General features: G+C 46.1%; 1 protein-coding gene across 2 annotated transcripts in view; it reads left to right on the top strand.

Moving 5' to 3' along the window:
- The window catches only part of Sorl1 (sortilin related receptor 1), a 181,478-nt gene that overhangs the window by 4,131 nt on the left and 159,843 nt on the right, over positions 1-17,504 (top strand). For both annotated transcript variants that reach the window (XM_045145521.1, XM_004667350.2), the window contains exon 2: positions 13,654-13,770. In XM_045145521.1, the coding sequence (XP_045001456.1) occupies positions 13,681-13,770 (90 nt within the window). In that variant the 5' untranslated portion in view covers positions 13,654-13,680. The remainder of the gene's footprint in view (positions 1-13,653; positions 13,771-17,504) is intronic.

The raw sequence follows: 17,504 nt of genomic DNA, 5'->3' as shown, positions 1-17,504 counted from the left end.
TTTTACCCATTTCTTCTGAGATTTTCTAATACAGGGAGACTGGTTCCAACCTAGTTACCAGAAGCATGTTTGTAATAGTGAGAAACAGTATGCTGTCAGGTATTAGGACTTTCTGCCCAAGTCAAAGTATAAAGGGTAAGCCTTCACTAAAAATGACCAAGTCAGGGCTGGAGAGATGGCTTGGTGGTTAAGGTGCTGGCCTGCGAAGCTTAAGGACCCAAGCTCAATTCCCCAGTACCCATGTAAGCAAGATGTACAAAGTGGCACATGCATCTGGAGTTCATTTGCGCCTGGAGTTGTTTGCAGTGGCTAGAGGTCCTGGCACACCGATTCTCTCTCTCTTTCATAAATAACTAAATGTATAAAAAATACCAAGTCAAAGAAGGAGGAATTCATACTTTAAAAATGTTTATTTTATTTTATTTTTGAGGTAGGTTCTTGTTGAAGCCCAGACTGGCCTGGAATTCATGGCAGTCCTTCTATCTCAGCCTACCGAGTGCTGGGATTAGAGGCATGTGACACCATTCCCAGCTAAACTTTAATTTTAAGACAGGGTCTGGCTATATAGCTCAGGCTAGCCTGAAAGTTACTGTGCAGCCCAAGCTGACCTCTCACTGGCCATCCTCCTGCTTCTGCCTCTTGAGCGCTGTGATTATTGGTGTGCATTACGAGGAGGCCTACCTTAGGTCTTTCCCATTTTGTGTCTCCTTGCTTGGAGAAGTCTGTTCTATTCTTCAGCATCTAAGCCTGCCCTCCTGGCATTCCCAGGCTCCTGTGGGAAGAGTTCTTTTGAGCCTGCTTCCAACATTTATTGCTTTGGGTTATAATTACTTAATACTCCATCTCCTTATGTGCTCCTTGAGGGCATGGATTTGGCCCTTCTGTGTGTTTCCCTGTGCTCAGAGGCCTTTAATGAATATTTGCGGTCCAGTTGCACACCTGGAAGAAGAGGCCTGGGGGGTAGGAAGCACATTAAGTCATATAAAGTTATTTATAAGGAGGGTGGGGGTGGCAGGGGTGAGTACGGCACAGGGAAGACAGCGAGGACTGCCCACTCGATGGGATGGCCCTTGGGAGGGAAGCCTGGTTTTCCTGTGCTATCTGGGAGTTATTTCGAATGAAGACCCAGGATTCTATTTTTACAGAATCCTCCCTTTTAGGGCTATCATAGTGGGTTTTGCTAATGGTATTTTTTGGGAGGTGGGGGGGAATCCTTTGGAATGAAGCACAAAGCCTAACAGGATTTACAGGTTTATTTTGCTTGCAACAAGCTCTCTGTTCATAATTCCTGCATTTTAGAGGTCAGGGAGTATTCAGTGTCCTGATTTGAGACTGAAAATAAAGTGTCTGTTACAGTACAGGGCCTTTGGACAAAGAACCTCCTCTGTTTGGCTTCTTTTGGCTAGATTCTTGCATGATATACTCGCTGGAGAAAGAGTTGGCTAGTTGATTCTGAAGTTAGGCTCTTTGACCTGTGTGCTTCCAGAGGAAGATGAGAAGGCAAAGCATATGCCACTTTTCTGTAGGTGAAGACTTACTTGGTACCTTGAGTTGGCTCAGTGATGGATGTGACCTTGAGAAATTTCACAGATAAACTTGCATCCCTTCTTGAGTTCTATGCTGTCTCTGGCCACGGTTTGGTTCATAATGACTTGCATGACTCAGAGCCTGGATAGTGGAGGCTTTGAGGTAGAAGCAATGGAGGAAAGGGACCGTGAGTAATAACCTTGAGAATTAAAGGGATGAGATAAAAAGTCATCTGCTGGTCCCCTATAAACGTAGTTGTTCTGAATGCTAGGTTCCCAGCTGATGGAGATTTGGAAAATTAATGCTTCATGGAGGGAGTGTATGGTTGGGGGCGGGCTTATGGGTTATTATAGCAAGTTTCCCCTTGCCAGTGTTTGGCACACTGTCCTGTTGCTGTTGTCTACCTTATGTTGGCCAGGGAGTGATATCTACTCTCTGTTCATACTATCATTTTCCCTGCCATCATGGAGCTTCCCCTCGAGCCTGTAAGCCAAAATAAACCTCTTTTCCCCCCAAAAGAAGTCATCTGCTAGATTTTCTTAGCTTTAGGTAGGTAACATGTATTTATAAAGCAAAATTGACATGAGGTAATATGTGGTGACCAATAAAATTACTTCCTTTGCACATCCACATTCAGACCCTTCTCACTCAGTAACCACTGTCATCAGGTTTTTGTATATCCTTCTAGAAGTAGTCTGTGCATATAATATGTGTATGTACATGCAGACTACAAAATTGGGTAGCTTTCTGTCATCTGTAGCCCCTGGTATCATGAATAATGAAATTAACTTAGCCTTAAAATATGTTTGTAGTGTGTTGACTGTGGATAGTCAGGATGCTACCTGAAATGTCACAGTATAAAATAGATGGTTACCTTTCCTCCCTGCCAGGTGAAAGAAGACTTTTCCCTCCTTTCCCTTGGAGGGTCACTGTGGGTCAGGAGAGCAGCATGAGGAAGCCTTCTCACAGCTTGGAGATAGGTTGGTGAACTGTTCCCTACAGTTAGAGCCCAGCATTGTGAGAACATCAGAATATAGAAAGGGAGAGATCACAGATCTTGGTTTTAACTTGGTGTTCCTTTAGAGAATGTTTTCATTATGTTCTGTAAGTTGAAGCTAATGGTATGTTTAATAAATTGCTTAGAGACTTGGGATCCATGAGGCAGATCCTAACAGCAGTGAGCAAAAAGATGGATGTTGCAGCAACATTTCATTGTCAGATTTTGGTGTTTCCTCCTTAGAGATCACAGCCATCTTTGTAGTGTCATTGTTAAATCCCAGGGCAGCAATAGATGGAGCTAGCCAGCCCTGTCCTGTCCATTGTCATGGAGGGACACAGGGACATCCTAATATTCTGGAAAGCTTTTGATCCATAAAATAATGTATTTGTCTTTTACTCTGCATTTATTTAGTTTTTTTAAGCACCAGTTTACCTTCATAATTAAATTTCGTTCAGGTGAATATGAAATGAATTTGTATTCTTGAAGCTGCTCTTAGGGGAAATGGCTCACATTAATGTGTTCAGGAAAGGCCATTTGGTAGTTTATAATATTTGACAATAATTTAGATATGGATAATTGATAGCTAACCACACAGAAATGTACTGAAATTTGAGTATTGTATGGGCCTTTCCATCATTTATTTAAGATTTAAATGGTGTCACGGAAAGTAAAGAAGGAACTTGTGGTTTGAACGTTTCAGATGGTGTTCTGAGGGAGGCGCTGTCTTTGTAAATGAGAATAGGACCTTCCTGTGCATGCTCTCTGTATGCCAAGGTCTGTTGGCAGATGCCATCTTCAGTCCAGCCACGTACATGTGAAAATCAATTTCCCTCAGTTTAAAATGAGCCGCAGTTAATTTCGACCTAATTTATTGGTTTATCGACCTGTGATCCTTAGGCCTTCGAAGAAGTGGCCTGGGTGGCCTTCGAGCATCAAACTGGCTGATGATGCTAAAAACCAGAAAAGGCACAGTGGGCTTCTGGTCATGGTGAAGATTTGGGGTTTATTCTATGTTATTGTGAGCTGCTCAGTGTTTAAATTGAAGCCTGAGGAGGTTTGTGCATATCAGTGTGGAAACCATGGGATTGAATTAAAAATCATGACAAAATTCTCATATCCTCTGGCAGTTGTGTACACATACACACACACACACACACACACACACACACACACACACACACAATGGTGTGTGTCCATGTGTGTAAGGTGCTGAAGATTGAATCCATTGCCTTGTACTTACTAAGCCAGTGTTATATATATAATGAGCTGTGTCCCTAGCCCTGAGCAATTGTTAATTATTAGGATGACATCCATGCCCATATTACTACTAGCAGCAAAGAGCAAATGGATCCTGGCCTCACTACAGGTCCTCCAGCTGAACTGCTCTATAGACGTTTCTGCCACGATGATCTGTGTGTTCAGTACCTGCTTGTCCAGTTTGTCTGCTGGACCCATGTGGCCACTGAACACTTGAAATGTGGTCAGTGCAACTGCAGAGCTGACTGCGCTCCTGCTCTTGGCGACAGTACAGCCAGCATGGCTCTGTGGGAGGCACGAGGCCTCCTTCTCCCAGCTGTGTCCACCCTTGGCTTCATCTAAGAGAGGGGCCAGCAGGGGCCTGCATTGGTGCTCATCACAAAAAGGGGGAATAATGACCAGAGTTGAAGGCTTTGTCCAAATCCTAGATCTCAGGAGCTGCTTACTGCCGAGTTGGGTGTCAGGCAGTAGCCTTGGAGCACTATGGTGGGCACAGGTCTCCGTGGCCATCTTTGGGGTTTGTGCACAGTTGCCTCTTTGCGTTAGGCACGTAAGCTGGGACCACTCACGAGAGCTCACCAAGCCTGAGCACCTCTGCTGGTGACTGCAGACAGCCCACTGGTATCTGGGCTGTACAGAGGTGCGACACACATCCCATGCACTGTGCAGCAGAGAGAGATGTAAACAGTGACTTAACCGTGGGGCCCGTTTCCCCACCTCTGCCCTCCATTTCCTGCTCTCTTGTTGACTTAACTCCATACAACTGGGTCTGTCTTTCATCCCTTCAACCCTTGAGGCTGGCATGAAGACAGACAATAGAGGTGTGTGGTCTTCCTCACGCCATGTAAACCCCACCCCCCATCCCTGCTGTTGGCCCTTTAACTTAGCATGCCATCATTGGTTGCTGCTGCTGTTGCTGCTGCTGCTGCTGCAGGCTCTTGGCTTGGAAAATCAGGACCCTTCAGGATGATTTATCTCCAGTCTCCTGAATTAGATTAAACACACAGCTACGAATTCTCAGAAAGGCAGGCTGATGTGATTATATCCCAAATCTGAGTGGCAGACAAGGGCAATAAAAAGATGTACGTATATGCATTTTGTGCTGTGCAGGGGCCAATGAACTGTGGGTCCCACCTCCTTTTAAACAACGAGGAAGGGAACTGAGAGAGCTTTTGATATTTAGAAAGGAGATGGATCTGTAGAGTGGAAACCTCCCCCACGCTCCCTGCCAAAGTGCTGGTTGAAGGGGCATTGGGTTGGGGGAAGGGGCCGGGGTGATTCTGTGGAATCAGTAGGTGCAAGCCACTGAGAGGTCCTCAGCTGGGGTTGTGGGATGTTAGGGGTACTGGGGTGTCTTTCATCAAACTTTGGTGAGTTGTGAGCTTAGGGACGGTGTCCTGATGAAAATTGTAGCTCTTAGGAACCGTTGTGCTGGGATGGCTGCTTGGGGGTGGGGGTGAGGGTGAGGGTGGTGAGTGACCCTGAGCTCATGGAGGCTGCCGGGCCTAGTCTAAACTTGGGGAAGAGTCTGACTCTCACTGGGGATGTTTAAGTGGGTTTTGTGAGGTGTCCCGCTCTGGAGAGGGGCTCAGCCAGTGAAGGAGCTCATTTCTCTAGCCCAGACATGCAAGACAGTTCCAGGCAGGTTCCCCTGTGACCTGGGAAGGAAGGTCGAGCCTGACCAGCTGGCTGTCCCAGCATCTCAACGGGGAAGGCAGCTTTGATGTTAAGCGGAGACAGCGGAGCTGGGCTAGTGCCCTAGAAGCTGGAAGTGTTTGTGAGAACTTGAATGTTTAAAACCTGTGCCCAATTAATTGAGTAACATGAGACCATACCTAAAATTTACCTCATCTGTGTGTTTTTAGTTCCTTGAAATTCTCTGAGCAGTTAAAGCAAGAAGGAAAAAAAAAAATAGTCTTGCACTTAGCTGTGCACTGGGTTTGCTGAAGGTGGCAAGATGTGCTGGGCTGGCAGTTGCAGTAGGGTTACGACAGGAGCCAGGCCGTGAGGGGCTGGAGTAGCAATGTTAGGCGTGCCAGGGGAAAGCTGGGCAGGGGTGAAGGAGGTGTCAAAACACTTAGGCAAGCAGAGGAGATCCCTTGGCAGGGCCTGTTACCTCTTGGCAGCCTTTAGGCCATCTCTTGTTACTGAGAACTTGGCCATGAGTTTTGGGGTTAAAATGCTGTCCCTACTACATTCGTAAGTAACATGTTTAAATGCTGTGCCTTTGGGGTGAGGACAATGTTATAAAACAATGTCATCTCACTGCAGTGTCTTGGGACTTGGACACTGGGCTTCCTCCAGGTTTCTGAGCCATGCTGTGGTGCAAGGGGGCGACTGCCTGGAAGTGCCCCTTGGCTACCAGTTCTAAGCTTGACTCAAACATGGAGTTTTACATCATTTTACGTATATCTTGCCTTGCTTTCAGGTCATGTTAAGATTTTATGTGGAGCCATGTTGTGGGGGTAAAAAGTAATTTGGACCTGAAAAGAAATAATGCTTATTGATGTTCATGGTTATGAAATAAATCATTTTTTTCCTGTGAACTTGTGGAAGAAACAATTAGTATTCATCTCATTTTTCATATGAGTATTTTGCAGCTTAGAAAGTAAGTCACTTACCCCAAGCTATACCAGGACCCAAACCAAGCCTCTAACTTCACACTTGCCTCTTGTACACAGTGGATTTCCCCAGGCAGGCTTCCACAGTGTGTGTATGTATGTGTGTGTGTGTGTGTGTGTGTGTGTGTGTGTGTGTGTAAATGTTTTTGTGAAGTCCTCAGTCCCCCTCCCTTAAAACCCCCAGGCCTCATACAACCCCACCTTCTATGAGGCATTCTTGGCTGCACTGCTGTTTTAGCTTTGGCAAATCTTAGGATACTTTCTGTCCTTGGCTCTTCCCCTGCCCCCAAGCTTGGGTGTCTCTCCTCTGCCCCAACCCTCCATCCCTAATTCCTCCCTCTTTATCCTTATGTTGTCCATGTCTTCCATGGCGTGTCATTCTCTCCTCCATATGCAGACAGGTTCCCTGTCTAATACTGGAATTCAATCATTCGTTGCATTTGCTGCTTGCTTCCTCTAATTTAAGAGACACGAGGCAAGACCTTAGAAGTCTGCCATTTTCCTAACACCTAGTATAGCATCTGGTTTACTGTAAATGCTCAATAAACATTTATTGAATGTACAAAGTAAGTAGCTATTCATGGCAAAGCTGTAGAGCCAGCTGGGAGAGGCAGGGCAAGTGGGTGGTCCGGGACCCTCCTCAGCCCATAGCAGTGGCTTTGGGGGAGGTTAAGCAGGAGAACTGAGGGGTGAAGGTCAGCCTTGGCTGCATAGCAAGACCCTGTCTAAACACAATCTGTCAGTCAAATCAGTCATCCTATCAGTGTAAGAAATGGCCTTGGAATAGTAGGGAAATCCTCCTGGAATGCCTGAATGCATGGTATGTACTGTTGGGGGCTCCTGTTATGCTTGTTTGTGCCTGGCCCTGGGACAAGGGCGTATGGAACATCCCCTCTAAATCTCTCAGAATAGAACCTCTTCAACCAGTAGTTACTAGATATTCTCTGCGATCACTTCTGGCTTTCGTATTTTCCTTCTTCCCCACTGTAAGTGAAGAGGCAGTCATGTTCGTGATAAAATTTTCCCAGGCTTCTTTTCATAGAGCATCTTACTGAAGCAGAACATGTAACCAGGTAGGTCACCTGGAGGATGTGACATGGGGTGTGAATGGCCCGCAAGGTCCACTCAACAAGGCTTGACCATCAGTGCCTTACCGTCTGAGTGGATGCTGCAACTTTTGGAAAAGAAAGAAAACTTAAGAAATAATTACAGAAAGCTCATGGCTCTAGTGATGATGGTAATAAAATGCCAGGTAATTCTCCCTCTGTTTCCTCATCTGTAAAATGGACAGTATGTGTTTGCCGGAAGTATCTTCAGCCAACTCCAGAGTCATGTGAGCGTGCTGAGAGCTGGTGGCCAGGGCGGTTTTCAGGGAGCACTCTCACACTAGGTGGCAGTTCTCCAGGGAGGGTACTGAGCTTTCTCAATGTAGTGAGAAAGCCATCCTGCAAGGGGATGCTGGGAGGTGATTTGCATACCCCATATTTGGATTGCCTGGTTGGAGAACCCCTTGTTATTCTTGGACTTGCACAGTCCATCTTTGGTTTTTACACCTGCCTGGTGTCACACAGTTGGGGGACTTAGCCTCTGATCTGTCCTCAGAGTTGAAGGATAGGCTCTTTGTTTTTACTGCATTGTAGGATTTTAAAGATTCTTTGTATTTCACAGCTAGTGGAAGCAGAGGCATGAACCAGGCTGCCTCGTTGGTAACGCCTCACAGTGTTCTGGAAAGAAGCTGTGTAGGAGGAGTGAGGACAACAAACTGTGGATATTTAGGACACCTTGAACTGTGGGCTTGGCCAGAGTAAAATAAGTAATGACAGGACAAGTGAATGGGGAGAACATATGTGACCCAGGGCATGAAGGGCCGTTGTTTCCCGAATGCGCTTCAAGGATCATATACACTTTGGAAACTCCTCATGCTTTGTTTAGACCTGTGAGTCTATTTTCCTCTGAAGCACTTGGTCAGTCTCACAGGTAAGGTGTGATTAAAGAGCCTACAGGGTGCCTGGCACCCGGTAGACCTCAGTGCCACGCGTTCTTCATCAGGACCAGAGCACATGAGTAATCAGCACCTTCGTACAACAAGCGATTTATTTCCTGCCTTCTATTTATAACAACTCAGAGCTGGAGGGCTGGGGAGGGCGGATTCTGTCTCCTACTCAGAATAATAGGAGGCCAGTCATTTCACCTCCATGGGTAAGCAGGGCATGCTGGGGGACTGAAAGACAGCCAGGAGGGCGGTAATATTGGATAAAGACTTAGGCTTGTGTCAGGTGTGGGTGGTGATCATTGCTGAGTGCTGGCGGTGGACCCTAAGCCACCAGCCCGTGGCCATTGTTCCATCTGGGAACAAGGAGGCAGGGGGGGTTCTGTGACTCTGTGATGTTGCTGACAGCACTTTGAAGGGTGGCTTTGGCCAGAGACCCAGTCCCTGCCTGCCTTTTATGACTCATGCTAGCTGCATATTTGGTAACATGAGGGCTCACAGTGAGCTGAAATGAAAGCAGCACCTCTTAGGAGTGGGAGCTCCTAGGTATTGGATCTGCACTTGAGAACTCTAGTGTTCTACACAGGTCATGGAGACTTTTTTTTTTTTTTTAAGAAGTGAGATTTGCATAATAGCCCCTTTAAATCCAGTGGCATTTAGTGCACTCATGTCTAGTTCCAAAACATTGTTATCATTTCAGTTTCTCACGCCTTTCCCCTTCCTCAGACTCCTGGCAGGCCTGCTTTCTGTCTTTGTGGATCTACCTACCTGGGATATTTCATATAAGTCGAATCAGGCCATATGTGACTTTTGTGTTTAGCATATTGTTTTCAAGTCTTCTTGGTATTGAGGCATGTCTAATAGAATGACATAGTCTTAATTCACAACCATGCTGGGTCCCCAAAAGCAGGTGTCTCCCGGTTTCCCTCCACCCAAATGAATGGAAAGCAGGGGAATGGACTAGGTTCATCGTTCCCCAAATGCAGTGCATTAGCATCTCTCAGCATCTTTAAGAAATGCTCATTTCGCCGGGCATGGTTGCGCACGCCTTTAATCCCAGCACTCGGGAGGCAGAGGTAAGAGGATTGCCGCGAGTTTGAGGCCACCCTGAGAATACAGAGTGAATTCCAGGTCAGCCTGGGCTAGAGCGAAACCCTACCTCAAAAAAAAAAAAAAAAAGAAATGCTCATTTCCGGGTATCTCTTCACCGAGCTTCTGAACTAGTTGGTCAGAGGTGGGACCTTCCAGATGCTTCTCGTTAGGGCCGGCTGACTTCTGGTGTTCTGATCCTAGACTAAGTGGCCTCTATGGTTCTCATCCTGGCCCAGGTGACCTTAAGGGTTCTGATCTTGGACTAGGGGCCTCCTGGGGTTCTCTTAACCACCTGCCTATGAGCCTGGCAGAGGCTTGACACACCTCCTAGATGCCGTTGGCCACCCAAGATGCAGTTTTTGTTCAGCTTCCTGTCGCGTGCATGCAATTTTTCTCCCTTTGTCTTCTGGGACAGGTGAAGCATTCAGCCCCTCCCTGCTGCCTTTATAGCTGCAATCAATTGTGTCTCATTTATTAGGCTCCAGCTATGCCCTATGAGCTAGAGACAAGAGAAGGAAGGTTGTTCATGCCCTGGGGCTGTAGTTATAACTAACTACACATCAAGGCTATGTTCCTGGAAAAGCCTCACTCCCACCTCCTCCCAACCCCTTGAAGGGCAGTGTCTTCTAGGTCAGTGTGTGGAAGTGAGTGGGAGAGGCTGGTGGTGGGGAGAGATCTGTAAGCGTACATCTACCCTAGAGGGTTGGTGATAGGGAAGGCTGGTCGAAGAGATCCCTGGGGAGGGTGAGGGCCCCAAACAACTCACCACTTAAGTGCAGGGGTGCAGACGTGGGAATCTGAGGCTTGTCTCGGACGCAGGGGACTGTCCTCAGCTGATGGTTTCTTGGCCATAGTCCTTAGACAATTGGCAGGAGACGTCTTCTTTGGGGACTTCCTGCTTTTTTCTGTAGGGCTGAAATGAAGGGGAAGGTGAGGCCCAAGGATACATTGCATGTTTTGATATTAATGAAATTTATGGCCTGCTGACCATATCTGCTAGCTCCCTGTGTTTGGGGGCATATGGATGACTCTGGTCATGTGCTTTTGGGGAGTGATGAGCACCTGGACTGCCTTGGGGATTATCCATGACTCACCGTGGAGTTATTCTCATGACCAGGATATGCCTGACATCTCTGCCAAGCCAAAGAGCAGAACTGTTTATGTGAGTGCCTGGTGACCCTTGGACAAGCCATGGCTTGCCAGCCAGGGAGGATTTTTTTTCCCCCCTCCACTGGCTGCCCTTTTACAGTGTGCTCTTAGGAATAAGGGGTGTCTAGTAGAAAACCCCTTTTTTTCCCCTTAATAAATATTTCACCAAACTTGCTTATCCCCCTAGGCATTCTTTGTAAGAACAGTCTGGAATATTTTGATGCTTGTTCTTTGTGCCCATTTCATCCCTCACCCTTTTGGATCAGTTAACAAATCTCACATCCTCTCATAGGAAGACTTCAGCAAGAGCTTTTAGTTAGACCTCTTCTGCGCTTGATGCCCTAACACTTTGTAGCCTATTCAAAGCACCCTCTGCTTGTTAACCTGCCAGAGGGAGCCCTCTGCCTGTGTCTTTGAGGGTGCCCGGGTTGAACATAGGATGGCCTTTTCATCCCAGTCCCTGTATGAACTGGGGAAATTCTTGTAGGTTCCAAATCCTTTATCATACTGACATTTACATAGTTCTCTATTTATTTCCCTCTGGTTCCAAGAGTGAGGAAGCCTTTCTAGTGCAGGGTACCTGGGCTGGTGGGCTTCTGATCCACAAATGCCCCTGGATTCTTCCCAGAAGCCTGGGCTGGAAAGAGATATGGGGAAAGAGGAGGTTGGAGGAAAACTTCAGTGGCTGGAGAGATTCCCTTAGCTGCTTTCTGGGTTGAATAATTTATTTCTAGTTTTTTATTTGTACTTCTGTGTTGATAGCTGCATGGGCTTAACTATTGGGAATGAGAAGCGGAAGTTAAATGACATGTTCCTAAAAATATGCATATATCATAGTCCTTTTTCTTTCAAGAGGTCTCAGTTCAGATATTTTTTAATTGTTTGGTTTCAGGATTAAATTAGACACAGGTGCTTAAAACCCAAAGCAGAGACGTTACAGCTTAGCTCTTCATTCGATCTGTCTGCCAAGTTTGTGGCCCAGGTGTTTCTCTGCTCCCTGTGACATCTGAGAGTGGGGAGCATTAGGGTGTGGTGGAGGAGAAGGAGAAGGAAGGAGAAAGTAGCTATGGGAAGGGAAGGAATGTCTGCTGGAGATATGTGATGAGAAAATAGCTTCAAGGACAGGTCCATCCTGCTTGAACTTTCATTGCCAAGTTGGTGGTGGGACAGCTATCCAGGCCTGACCCTCTGGAGGCACCACTTAGTTGCTTAAGCTTGACTTCGTCCCCTGTATGCTTGATATGGCCCAGGAGGCTGGTGTACTAGACTCATATCACGCATTGCTCAGCATTAGAGAAGACACATGCTTTGTGTTTTGGGGGCTTTATCCTACCTCTCAATGATGCCTCAGCCTCCAGGATGTCATTAGCATCCTCACAGTCTGTTATCCACACAGGTTGAGTGAAATATAATGCTCAGGTATTCTGAAATGCCAGTCCTTGAACTGCTGCCCCTCAGGGCATAGCGAACTAACATGAGATTATATGCAGCCCTAGAATGGTGCAAAAAGCAATGTGATTCGTATCCCATCGAGCAGAATTGAACCTGAGGTTACATCCATTTTCAGTTTTAGCATGGGAACCCTGACCGATCAGTGGTATAAATATATCTCCCACTTCTGAGAAGTTCAATGTCAGCGTTACTGATCTGTGGAGGGCTCTTCCCTCAGGGACCCAGGTTCCTTCTGTCCTGTAGCTCTACTTGCCTCTGGCAAGTTAGGAGCTCTCAGCATATCACCCAAAAGACTACAGGAATGTGTATGGTCCAGGGCTGTAGAAGCCCTGTGGTCCATCTCCTCTTGTTAGTGGTGTGGAACTTGGGCCCAGGGCCATACTTCTCTGCCTTGTAGCCTGGGCCAGAGCAGGCATGTTGGGAGAGTAGCTAATCAAGCTGTGACACATGTCTGTTTTGGTTAATGTCCTTATCTGGCTGCCAACCAACCCCCCATTGCTTTTCCTAATCAACTTTTATTTTACTGGTTTGCAAACTGGAATGTCTGAGAAGTACTGTTAGTGATAATCCAAAGGTCCTTTCTGCTCAGGTGTGGGAATTAGTCCCCAACTGGAGACACTTCAAAAGTAAGTATAATGAGTCAGGTGTGGTGGCATATACACATAATCCCAGTACTGGGGCAGTTGAGTTGGGAGGATTGGGAGTTTGAGACCAGCCTGTACTACATTGTAAGATCCTGTCTCAAAAAACAAAATAACAACAAACAGTACACAGAAATGTTCCTCTCATTTCTCATTATGTGTTGAGATTGAGTAATGGTGCCCTAGGCCAGAAGAAGTTCAAAGGACGTGTGGCCTCCATGGCATATGGAGGTTTTAAAAATGTATTTGTAATCTTAATTGCCACATAGTGGTCCTTATTCCTAAAGTACAGTGTGATATCTCCATGCATGTGTAATGAGCAGGTAATTGGCCTGTCAAGGTCCAGGTGGCCAGAGTCATCACCTCAGATGTTTATCATTTATTTCCTTGTGGTGAGAACATTCAAACTCTTCTCTGTTTTGAAATGCACAATTAATGGTTGCTAGTCATAGTTGGGCTGCTGAGCTGTAGGACACTGGAAGTTACTCCTCCTGCGCTCATTAGCCACTCCCTTTCCATCCCACTATTCACAGCCTCTGGTGAACTGAATTCTTCTTGCATGGAAGAGACGTTTCAGTGATTTGGTTTATAGTCTAGCAAGCACACAGCACACATTTGGGGTAAAGATGAGAGTAGTTGAGACTGATGTCACAAAGTAAAAGCGTTGGTTATACTCGTGAGATGGTAGGAAGATTTTCTGCAGTCCAGTGACAGTCACAGTGTAACTGAATACAGCAGGGGCCAGTGCTGCTTCTTGGGAAATTGCCACTTGGGGAACGTGCACGGTGGTAAGAGGAGGCCACCCTGGTCCTGTGTTGCATATCTCTGAGTCTTATCATTTCTGGGGGATGAAGGAGGAGTGAGTCTTGAACGTATGTGGCCACCACTCACCACAGGTCCTGCTTCCCTTCTGCTCTCTTTCAGGTCAGTCTGAATGATTCTCACAATCAGATGGTGGTACACTGGGCTGGAGAGAAAAGCAACGTGATTGTGGCCTTAGCCCGAGACAGCCTGGCACTGGCAAGACCCAAGAGCAGTGATGTAAGTATTGGTGTTGCTCTGAACCTTCCTGGGTGCCGTCAACATGCCCTTTCTGGTCCTCTAGGGTTGCCATGCCAAGAAGATGGGTAGTTAGATAATGGGCAGTGTGAATTATACGACAATGCTTATATCCCTTGTTTACTGGCCTTGGGGTGGAATAGTCAGTGTTCTAAGTAGATGTGTGGCGTATGATTACTTTATGAAATGACAGAGGGCCTGGATTGTTGTGTCTGCTCAATAAAGTGCCAGAAGAGCATTCCAGGGCACAGCTGCGTGGAGCTGGGCTGGATGGAGCATTAATTGTTTTTTTTGTTTTTTTTTGTTTTTTTTTTCCTATGTGCCAATGTGTTATATTGTGGTTGGGTGAAGGTTTTATTTTTATTTTTATTTTTTGAGTCAGGGTCTTACTCTAGTCCAGGCTGACCTTGAATGCACAGATCCTGATCTCAGATGGGGATTAAAGGTGTGTGGCTGGGTGAGCTTTTGGTATGGATTCTTTTGATACATCTATATGTATATTCATATCATCTATCGATATCTATCGATATCTGTATACCTATTTCTAGGTACCTATGTCTACCTATCATTCTGTCTGTCATCTATTATTCATCCATCTTCTATCTATCTATCTATCTATCTATCTATCTATCTATCTATCTATCTATCTATCTATCTATCTCCTTGAATCTGTATATCAATCCATTCATCCTTCCATCTACTCATCTGTTTTCTCGAGACAAGGTTTCACTTCATAGCTTAGGCTGACCTCAAACTCAAAGTAGTTCTCTTACTCCAGCCTCCTGAGTGCTGGAATTATAGGTGTGAGCCACAAATCCCAGATGATGTGGGTTCTCTTATATTCTTCATTTCCCCAAATGGCTACTGACAATGTATAGCTCGTTGGGTGCTTTGAAGACATGAGATCAAGGCCTATGCAAGGCCCACAGTCCAGAATGGAGGGAAGCCATCTTTAAGTTCTTAACAGGCTATATCCAAAAAGCAAGAATATCTCTTTTATTCTTGACGTCTATGACCTTTAGCAGTAGTCCATTTCTTGACTTTTTAAAATTTATTTTTTATTTTTTGAGGTAAGCCCAACAGACTGCTTTAAAAAAAATTAAAGCCATATGTGGTGGCACATGCCTTTAATCCCAGCACTCAATAGGTAGAGGTAGGAGGATCACTGTGAATTTGAGGCTACCCTGAGACTACATAGTGAATTATAGGTTTACCTAAGCTAGAGTGAGACCCTACCTCAAAAGCCAAGAAACAAAAATAAAAAGGTAAAAACAAATTGAGAGAGAGAGGGAGAGGGAGAGGGAGAGGGAGAGGGAGAGAGAGAGAGAGAGAGAGAGAGAGAGAGAGAGAAAGAGAGAGAGAGAGAATGAATAAATAAATAAATATTGGTGCACCAGAGCCTTAGCCATTGTAATAGAAATCCAGACACTTGTGCCTCTTAGTTGGCATGTGCAACCTTGCGCTTGCCTTAGCTTTGTATGTTTGGCTTATGTGGGATCTGGAGAATTGAACATGGGTCCTTAAGTTTTTCAGGCATGCACGTTAACTGCTAAGCCATTTCTCCAGCCTGTGCCCTTTTTTTTTTTTTAAATTTTATTTATTTATTTGAGAGTGACAGAGACAGAGAGAAAGACAGATAGAGGGAGAGAGAGAGAGAGAGAATGGGCACGCCAGGGCTTCCAGCCTCTGCAAATGAACTCCAGACGCGTGCGCCCCCTTGTGCATCTGGCTAACGTGGGACCTGGGGAACCGAGCCTCGAACCGGGGTCCTCAAGCAAGCGCTTAACCGCTAAGCCATCTCTCCAGCCCCCTGTGCCCTTTTTTATGAGAGTGAGAAAGAGAATTGTCACACCATGGCCTCCACCGTCTGTAGTCAAACTCCAGAACTTGTGTGCCTGTGTGACCCTGTGTCTGGCTTATGTGGGACCTGAAGAGTTAAACATAAGTCCTTAGGTTCACAGGCAAGCCTCTTCACCACTAAGCCATATCACCAGCCCCTTTTCTTGACGTTTGATAGAGACAAAGGTGCAGGAAACATTGACCTTTATCCAAATTTGTGGTGACCAGAGATTGGCCTGGGTACTGAAGAGATGCTAGGAGGCAGCAGTAGTCCTTCTAGAGTGTGGCTGGTCAGCTCTGGCTTTTGGCAACCATGAAAGGTGTAGGATACTACTTGAGTTCTGTGTCAGATCTCCTGACCCTTTTGTGCATGTGTGTGTAGAGTATGTGTGGTTTATTGTGTGTGTGTGTGTGTGTGTGTGTGTGTATGCGCAGATGCACATACCCCATGCTTGTGCATATAGAGGTGGGAGGTGAATTTCAAGTGCTCTTCTCCATCATTCATCTGTGCACTTTCTTTTTGTTTTTTAACTTTTATTTATTTTTTTGAGAGAGAGAAAGAGAGAGAGAGAGTGGGGGGGGGGGAGGAGAATGGGCATGCCAGGGCTTCTAGCCACTGTAAACGAACTCCAGATGCAAGCACCTCCTTGTGCATCTGGCTTATGTGGGTCCTGGGGTATCAAACTGAGTTCATTTGGCTTTGGAGGCAGTTGCCTTAACCACTAAGCCATCTCTGTAGCCCCATCTGTGCACTTTCTTGAGTAGAATCTCTGCCTCATCGTGGAGCTGCTGTTTTTAGCCAGTGAGTTTCAGTAATTCTCTAGTCTCTACCCCATTGGACTGGGATTACAGACACGTGTGACCATGCCTGTCGATTTTTTAAAAAAAATTTTTTATTTATTTATTTGAGAGCGACAGACACAGAGAGAAAGACAGATAGAGGGAGAGAGAGAGAATGGGCGCGCCAGGGCTTCCAGCCTCTGCAAACGAACTCCAGACGCGTGCGCCCCCTTGTGCATCTGGCTAACGTGGGACCTGGGGAACCGAGCCTCGAACCGGGGTCCTTAGGCTTCACAGGCAAGCGCTTAACCGTTAAGCCATCTCTCCAGCCCAATTTTTTTTTATGTGGGTTCTAGGGAGTTGAACTTGAGTGGTCTTTGATTTTCATGGATGGCAAACACTTTTAACCATTGAGCAATATCCTGACTTGTCAGGAGAAGCCCGTTAGTCATTTTATTTTTGTCCTGCTGGGTATGGGACCCAGTACCTTGCATATATTAAACAGGCGCTCTACTACCACTGAGCTATATTCCCTGCTCAGAGGTCTGGATTTTTATGTGAAACTGCTGAGTCTTGCCAGTTGGCAACTAATGTATGGTTTCTAAAAACACTGTGTGGGCCAATTACAATATATGAGAGGGTCAGCACTGGCCCTTGGGTCTAAACCTGCAGCCTATGTTCCAAGCTTCTCTTTGTGGAGACTGCCCCTGCTTTTGGTTGGGCTCTGCTTCAGTGGCAAAGGTGAGCTCGTGGACAGAACAGCATACTAAAGCACTTTATTCGCCTGCATTATGGGTGGAGGCGCCCTATGCATTTGCCTCAAGGATACACTTGCACTCCTTGAATGGAGACTTGGTCTCTGTTAGATGCTTTCTTTTTTTTTTAATCTGCTGTCTGTGTTGGATGTGTTTAGAGGAGCCTGAGAGATGTTTTCTAGTGAGCTTATTAGAGCAGCCATGGACAGGGAGGGGTGAAGAAGGGCTGGCATCGTGATGCAGAGCCCTGCCCTGGGTTGGTTCTGAGCCATAGTGCATGGGAAACCATTGTTGCTGACAGCCACCCTTGCTGTATGCTCTGAAGCAAGGCTGGGCTTGTTT

The sequence above is a fragment of the Jaculus jaculus genome, chromosome 3, assembly GCF_020740685.1.
Source record: "Jaculus jaculus isolate mJacJac1 chromosome 3, mJacJac1.mat.Y.cur, whole genome shotgun sequence".
Lineage (NCBI taxonomy): Eukaryota > Metazoa > Chordata > Mammalia > Rodentia > Dipodidae > Jaculus > Jaculus jaculus.
The sequence above is the reverse complement of the archived record's forward strand: the minus strand, read 5'-3'. Positions and strand labels throughout refer to the sequence as shown.